At 32.2% G+C, this 9,004-nt stretch overlaps 2 protein-coding genes across 2 annotated transcripts in view; both read right to left on the minus strand.

Annotated features, from left to right (window-relative positions):
- The window catches only part of LOC119635745, a 119,901-nt gene that overhangs the window by 12,978 nt on the left and 97,919 nt on the right, over positions 1-9,004 (minus strand). The window lies entirely within an intron of this gene.
- The window catches only part of LOC119640335, a 3,962-nt gene continuing 1,099 nt past the window's right edge, over positions 6,142-9,004 (minus strand). Inside the window, exon 2 of the mRNA XM_038038274.1 lies at positions 6,142-7,087. Coding sequence (XP_037894202.1) covers positions 6,271-7,087 — 817 coding nt within the window. The 3' untranslated portion in view covers positions 6,142-6,270. The remainder of the gene's footprint in view (positions 7,088-9,004) is intronic.

Consider the following 9,004-nt stretch of genomic DNA (forward strand, 5'->3'; position numbering starts at 1 on the left):
ATATTTTGCAGCAGCGAACAAAAATGGGTCGCTACGCCATAAGCAAACATAATCTTTCTCATCTATACATCAATCAATTATTATTTGGTTTGTTTTGAAATTCCATTAAAAAATTTAAAAATAGTTCGGCGACTCGTCAATACAATAGTAAAAAGAGAAACAAGGAAAAAGAATAAATGAAAATGTCAACAATTTATTTTCAATAACTGAAGATCTAGAACGGATACTGAGATCTTTATAATAGGCTTTGACGACATTATATGAAAAATTATGAATCGAGATGATTTCACTTGTGATTGCCATCACTACTCTCATACATCGGATCTGAACTTTGACTTTGTTTTCAAAACAAAGCAAACTACGCACGTTTTGGGATTATAATGAAGTTCACAATTCATTTTCAGTAAAGTTACAATTATTCGTCATACTTTATTGCAAGTGTTCGCCATTGCTTTATTTCCTAGTTTTGATAATATATGAAATTGTCTTTTGCGGCTATTCCAGAATCGGTCTGCTGCTCAGACATATTCTGAACCATCAGCCAAAACAAGTAGTAATCAGAAGATATGTGGTTTTGCCAGTGTGAGTAACGCTAATGCGTTGTCGTAATGCGTTTTATTCAAATCATTGAAATTTCGTCTGCTCTTCCTTGAATGCTCGGCTCGATTGCAATGCTGGTAATACGCTACATTCTTAACAATAGGTATTTGGAATTAATTGACTCGTCAATGTCGAGATTTGGTCAAGTTTCTCCTTCCAAAATTCAAAGGTAAATCGTTTTAATACAGAGCCACCGCGATGCGATCATTTAATGCGTACTCTTTTCCAATACAAAAGTCACATTTTCATTTGCAATGCAAATAATCAGCGATACAGTTTAGATGATGGGTATCTATAGCGTCTCATAAGATGAATATAGTTTTCCAAGTTTTTCTTTGTTTTCTATCTTTTACCTCTCGCATCGTCCTCTTTCCCATTTTTCTTAGCTTACCTGCTTAAGTTTCTTATGCATACAATGCAAATACGTTTGAATCATAAAAATTGCGAAGACAACTATTTCGTTATCATTCGTCAGAATTAACTTTAAAGTTAAAGTCGCATTAACATAACGTCAACACGTCGTCTTATGAAAAGTTTTATTAAACAAAACTAAAACTGAAAGTGTTGAAAGAGATGCTGAACGCGTCGCAGGTTGGTTGCGGTATACAATATGAAAACAAACAACTTTTGTTTACTGTACAATTGTGCATGCGAATGAAGAACAAAAATGTATATATACATATATATATAAATATATATCCACGCATATCGCATGGATAAGTATAGAGAGATAGCTATGACTGTACTTTTTGAATTTTCTTAAATAATTCTTTATGCACTCGTTTATAGCATGAATGCATCGTGAATGCTTTGGTAAACCTAAAGCTGAAACAGGTAAAAATAGTAGTTTTTAATTTGTTATTCTTAATCTTTAAAGGATATCGTTTCCTTTAACAAGTAAGTACTTATAATGAAAGAAAAATATTTATTTCTTCTCTGTTTTTTTTTTTTTTTTTTTTTTTTTTGTCTCAACTTTCTGGGAACTATTAACAAATCTCTTTATTAGCAGCATTATTTGTTATCTCATTTGCAAGAACCTCTCTTTGTATATCGTAAATATGAATTCGCTTTTCATATATCTTGCATATATTTCGCAAGCCAAAGCTAACGCAGGCAGATTTAATCTGAGAATTCCTTAAAATATAGCAACGAAAGAATTTAGTTTTGCTTATGCAGTGTGACTTTTTTTTTTTTTTCCCCAATAAAATATATATATATATTTACAGCGTTCAAGGCGGCATATTAAAGATGCTTGCTTGACAAATGTTCGATCAGAGACAACGAAATGCATAGATGTGTTAACGTTTTATTCAAAATTTAGTTTAGATCTCTGGTTTGATTATTAATCCTGTCGCGTTGGTTTGTTACAAAAAAAAAAAAAAAAAGGAAAGAAAAGAAAAGAAAAAACCATCACCTATGACATTATATGGATTTATGTGTCATTGCATTAGTATTAGTTATTGGCAGAAATACGATAGACGAGGAAGATCTTTTAAAAAAGGAGCATCGAATCTTTGATCAATGCAAGAAGATTCTGAACTGTCTTACATGCATCTGCTTGAGCGAACTTGATTATAAATAAATTGGTTACTGAATCTATGTGTGAAACTATCTGAGAAATTTTCACTCTATCCTTTCAATTAGGTCGACCTTACAAATCGCTTACAATGCAAAAGTTGTTCGCATTTTCTCTATTGGCCGAGAAACAAGATCAATAGGGTGAGCATTAAGTAGAATACTCTAGGAGAAAATTTGAATGTCATGTGAGACAGTGAATTAAATGCTTAAAAAGCTTAAAAGCGTGAATTAAATTTTCCATCTTTTTCTGTTTCATTGATTTTCATTTTCACCGAAATTCCTCCATCTCTTCATCTTTATTCTTTTAAACTTGATAACAACAAAAACAAAAAAAAGGGCCCTATATACAATTCGTACTTATGTGCATAGAAGAGAGGGGAGCAAATTTGTTTTAAATTTACTTTTAATGTTCTTTCGCTGCAAACACAGAAAATACAACGACTGCACGCTTGTATATTCATGATACCATTCATTTACATGATAAAGGAAGGATTCACATATTGAAAAGATTTTACAATTCTCAAGTATTGAACATTTCCTTAAGGTCATTCATTCATTATTAAGACAATACCAACCAAGTGTAGTGACTGCAGTGTTGTTCTAAATATCAGTAAAAACTTAAATCAGCAAATTTCATACCAAAGTAATTTATGTTTAAATCTTTTGTTTTAAGAATCCTTACGTTTGTATGCATGTACCCAAAACATGTAAAGCTTACAGCGCAACAATTGCAATTATTAGCCGAAGGATAAATTTTCTCATTAACCACAAAACGATGAGACTCAGCAATTGGTTTGATTTACACCCAAATCTCAATTACATACATCGTGTATAGCGAACAATAAAAAAAATTAATACGAGAGCTTGCATATACATTAAATAATATGTATAGTATAATATATGTATGTATTACTATAATATAATTGTATTGCGGATATTACGATTAGTTCCTGAAATACTAAACATGATAATGCAATAGTACGAAGTCACCCTCACCAGAAGTGTAAGCTCGATGAGCATAGTGCTAAGATCCTTGATAAGTTTCAGGCCATAGTATTTAGTTACATTATTTTCCTTAAGGAAGCTTTTTTTTTTAAAATTAATAATTTTTTTTTTTTTTTTTTTTTTTTTTTTTTTTTTTTGTTTAACAAATGGTTTGAAAATTGTAGAATATGTGGGAGATAACGTGCACGCGACGAACAGCTGCTGGGTCATTATAACCTAATGTTTTACCTATTGATTTCTAATTTTTTTAAAGATCTATATGTAGAAAGTATTTATGTTCAATTAAAATCGTTTTCGAGCAAAACCGCGTTATCGTAGTTTTACTTTGAGACTTTAGACATTGAATGGGTATGAGGCTAAGAGCGATTTGAAAGCTATCGCTAATTGAAAGTTTGAAATGAAGCCTTTGACGTTGATCATGAAGAATTCACGTAAAATGTGAGGAGAGGATACAGGTCACTTCGAGTTTAAAGTCATTTAGGGAAGAAAATACTTGAACATGTTAGGGCATTTGTATAATTCCGAGATACCCGACTAATGAAAAAATGCATTATAATGAAAAAGCATGTCTATAACGCATTCTAAATCGTTAAAACAATCTCTGGAAGAATGCTTCTAATTTTGACTCTTTTTCATTCGAATATTTTGCGGTCTCTTTAAAGCAACAACGTTCCCTAGGAAAAGAAATGCTTCGGTTTTGTTTTTTGATAAATTCATGTAAACCTTTTTTATGTATAAACGATTTGTTCGGTTTTTGTGTTTTTTGTGCTCAAAAATCAAAGTTTTTTCATTCCAACATCAGTTTATTCAAAAAATCCCACATATTCGCCTACCTATAGGTAAGTGGATTAAACGATTTTTTTTTTCAAATTCAAACTAGCATGAAAATGGGCATAGACTCTATCGAACTTGATTTCGATGTTGCCATTTTTTAATTTTTTTCAAATTTATTCATATATTCTAGCACTTAAAAGTATTTTTATACTCTAACCTCTCCTTTCATTCCAAAAACAATGGTAAAAACCCCTTTTTTTCCTACGCAGTTGTAGTCATGTTATAGGGTATAAATGAGAAAATTGAAAACATTCGCCAAAATCGATTTGGCAAAGTCCAGCAGTGTTTGTGCAATGCAAAAGGGAATGTGTTCTAATATTTATTGCAGCAAACTTATATCGTCGCATATTAGTGTTACTTGAAATGGTTTGAATTTTGAGTGAAATGCTGTTAGCTTTTATTTTTGAATACTTTATCGTGTCTCATATTTTCATTTCTTTTTTTCCATTTTTTGTATTTTACTCATCATAAACTTGATATCTTCTATATATCGTACAAGGATTTACTTAAGCTACAACCTTAAGCTGAATGAATCTTCGCATCTATCGATAATTGTTGTCACCAAAATGTTTTTAAATCCCTTTACTAGACCGATAGCATTTTAAACGGTGCACTTTTAACCGATGATTTACTAGACTGCATAAGTTATTATAAGCGTTAAAGAGCGGGAATAGCCAGATACAGCTGATACGCTATAGTGCTACGCTACTTTTTGGTATAAGGGTTACTCAAATTTGTACGAATGTACATAAGAGCCATAAAGATTTACGATAAGCACAGAATTTATTACACCAATTGATTTGTAATCGATTTCTGGATCGATTTAAGCTTGCCTGTCCCGCTGACTGTCAGCAATCTGTTCATGCATTTTGAAAATACTATGATAAAGTTTGTTACACTAATCTGTTTCGGTTCAATGACGAACCAAGTTCAAAATTAATTGGATTTCGTCAATCTTACGAGCACTCCCTACCATACAGGTGGTAGTATTTTGAAAATCGTTATGGGAAAAAGACTTGCATCTCTCAAAATCGATAAGCAGTAGTTTTTCAAGTGATGTGAGAAATTTGCGACGAAAGGTATTATATCCCTTGTAATTTCTTACATGACAAGACGATCTCATTTTTTTACATATTATGATGGCAAATTGTTCCACAATAGTCGCTTGCTATATAAAATATACACTAAATTTAGATGGTGGTATTGAGCTATTATTACTTTATCGCAAAGATAGTTAATAAGTAGCAATAAAATCTTGAAATAAAAAAATGACTTTGGCTAAATTTAGAGCACAACACTTTACCTTTCTTACTCATCTCCCATATGGAAGCTTAGCTGAAAAGTAAGAAGATGCAATTTTGAATTGAATCAAGATTAATTTCTGTTCAAACCGTTCTCGACTAGAATATGCTTTACCTCGTTTTATAATTGTAATATTTCTTCTAAAAGACGATGTCAATTAAGTATTTCGTAGAAAATACAATATTTCCATAATGCAAAGATCGCAAATCAACAATAAAAATATAGATTACAATATTTCTGCAAGGTTATGTTAGATGAAAGCCTTAAATATTAATGCAAATAAAATCATGAAATTTTACCGATAGTCTATCAAAAAACGAAGCCATACATGTGTAATGAATGAGAACAAATTTGCAATTGTTACGTCATATATTGTTTGGCAAGCACAGTGGGCGTGTGTGTGTGTGTGTGTGCAGCCCCGTTAACTGCAATAATTGCAATAAGCAAACTGAATACGATGTGAATTGTCAACTTAGCAGATTTTCAAAAAAAAAACCAAAAAAAATAATCGATTTTTTGAGAATAATTTTTTTAGTTTTATTTACATTTAATTGGTTTTCATATGCAATAAATAAATATATATATATATATATATATGTTTGTATATAATTTTATAGTAAATAAAGATGTAAGTGCATTGCTTTCGATACAGAAAGATGTCAATTATATAATAAATAAAAATAACAAAGATAATGGATATTCTTTTCGTGATCGAAAAACGTTGAAAAAAGCATATAGCATAAGCATCTTCACTACGCTTGAATAAACCCCCATATATATATATAGGTATGTACATATATATATATAGTGTATCCTTCTATTTTCTGATACTGTCACGCCTTGCTAAATTATTACCTTCTAATTGGGCTCACTTTGAAGTAATACAAAGCATTTACGAGACGAGCGTAAATGTTGCAGCGAGCGTAAGTGCAGTAAGGTCGTGAAATACTTCTACAATTCCGTGCTTTCTATATAAGATTCGTCTTTTGCGCTTACTAACACATTAGACTTCTTGCGTACAATTTCATAACATTTATGAGCGCATTCCATAGCATCTAGATTCGTGTAGGCTGGAAAATTCAATGGGCAGAAACGGCCAGATATCGCTTCAGGTAAATGGGTAATATTTTGTGACATATAAGCCGGTGATTCTTCCAAGTAATTAACCCATTTTTGATATGAGGCAGAGCGTCGTGTAGTAGCCGTAGGTAAACTGTCAGTACTCTGATCCCGTCTCTGGCATAGGGGTGATGAAATTTTTGGCATTAAACCTTTAGTACGGGACATCATGTACACTTCCATTTTCACATTATTGGGTGGAGATGTTACTGCAGTGCAGTATGTCGATATATTTTCACTTATCTCTTGAGTGCGACGCATGCAAGAACCGGTGGTTGTGGATAGAACACTATCGTCTTCTGAATAATAGCCGAATGATTTATATTCTTGTAGGCATTGTTGTTGTGGTTGTTGTTGTTGTTGTAAAGCATCAATTTCATCAAAATCATCGCAAGCCGGAAGCACATTACACATAGGTTTCTCTTCGAATTTCAATGCTCTCGACGCAGCGGGCTTATACCGTTCTCTTACGAAAATATTACGTCCTGCTGGACTGGTATGAGCACTTGACACACCAGAACTTGAATCATAATTTGTCACCTGCCGTCTGCAATAGGTACGTTTATAAGTTGCTTGACGTATTGGACGCTTCATGTTATAAGCTTCGAAACTGGCTTCAGTTTCATTATTGTCAGGAATAAAGACACAGCTTGGAAAGCAACCCATAGCATTAACAAGTGCGATGTACAACCAAAAATTAAAAAATTTAAATAAATTTTGTAGTGAATGAGACGCTACTGTCTGTGTACGTGCGGTTGGTTTCAAGAATGTTGAACGATAACTAACTGTGAATACCACGATAAAGTATATTTATACCTCGTCCTTAGGAACAAAAGAAACGCGAATATTTTCGCGTACTTTCAAAATGTCACCAATACTTGAATGTAAATATTACCTGCGAGTGCAGTAAACGCATAACGCTTGACTATTACTGCAACAATAAAAACCCATATAATCCCTTTTTCAGGTATTCAAATGGATGGATGGAAATACGTAAAGCCATAAAGCCTTACAAAATGCCAGTAAATTTTACTGGGCAACTGAAACAACAATGTATTTGCGGCATTATGTTTTCATTTAATAGAAACAAAAACTTGGGATTTTGAAATGACGGACCAGCAATGATTTTCCTAACATTTGTAATGCACAACAATAACAACAACAATAAAAGAAATGAGAAAAGAGAAAAGTATAGTTTGCATCTTCGTTATGAGTCGCTATTTACAAAATTACAGGTATTTGTCTTTATTTATCCTTATAATGATGACATTTTTCCAGCAATTTTCTAGAATATTCAATTTATTAATGTAGTGTTGCTTTGGCGTCAGTTATTTCAATTCTCTACGATATACGTACAAATTCCCTTAAATACTAATCTAAGTAATCAGAAAAATATTGAACCGAATAGGAGAGAGAGAGCGGCATCACCTATGCTAACATGAATATGAAATGAAGTGCATTTGTGTACATTAAAAGGCTTAATACTTTTTAGCCAAAATTAATATGCTATATATATTTAAATATTTGTATGCATACAAACGTATAGACAGTTGATGTCTGCCCTAGTGGCCAAGAATGGCGGAGTCTTTAATACAATCTTGTCGTCGTATACTAGTTAACGAGATGACGGATTTTCTACTTGCCCTTCTTTGGCTTCAGAAACAGAAAGATAAAAAGAAAGAAAGTAAACGAAAGGACCTCTTTCTTCAGTTATTCCTCTCTCATCAAATATATTTATTTCCATTCATTTCACATGACTTCATTTTACATACTTTCTGTCAACTTGTATTATTAAACACAATGTTTGATATATTAATTTAAAATTCTAATCAACCGGAAATTAGTTTTTAGATTCGATTGGTATCTCGCTGAGAGCATTACATACATTAGCAAGCAATCAAAAGCTGCCGGACATATCTGATGAGGGCTTCAAAACGCAATTATGTCTTTGTGCAAAAATTATTGGTTGCTTTTCATTTCGAGAGGTCATACATAAGGATTATCGTTACAATCAAACAAATAAAATTAAAAAACAAATCGAAATTATTTGATAAACAAAACTAATAGTTAATCATTTAACGGAAAACGTTCTACTTTCTAATGCAATTTTTTTTTTTTTTTTCATTTACTACTACATAAGCAGATTTGTCTAATTTACTTTGTTATGCGAAGGAAAGGAACGGATTACGCCTTTTAACAATTAGACCAACATATCCAGTAACGTGATGAGTTTTTAATATGAATTGTTCTTTCAGGTTTATAGTGTACTAGCAGCAGTTACATATGATAAAGCTTGGCTTTCAAGTGATAATTATTCTGGATTTATCGATGATTCGATGATGTTGACCTCCGTTGATTAGCATTTATTCACGTTGTAGTTGTTCATTCAGTGCTGTTCATTTTGGGGTCTATTTTCATGTAGTAATGCGATGCCCAGCTGACCCTTCATATGTATCAAATGATGTCCACCCGACCATCTTGAAATAAACTTTGTCATATGTATGATCGGACATGAGTCAGCTGAGCACCCTAATCTCCTATGCAGTAAAGTTAACACCACAAAGAC

The sequence above is a fragment of the Glossina fuscipes genome, unplaced genomic scaffold, assembly GCF_014805625.2.
Source record: "Glossina fuscipes isolate IAEA_lab_2018 unplaced genomic scaffold, Yale_Gfus_2 0, whole genome shotgun sequence".
Taxonomy (NCBI): domain Eukaryota; kingdom Metazoa; phylum Arthropoda; class Insecta; order Diptera; family Glossinidae; genus Glossina; species Glossina fuscipes.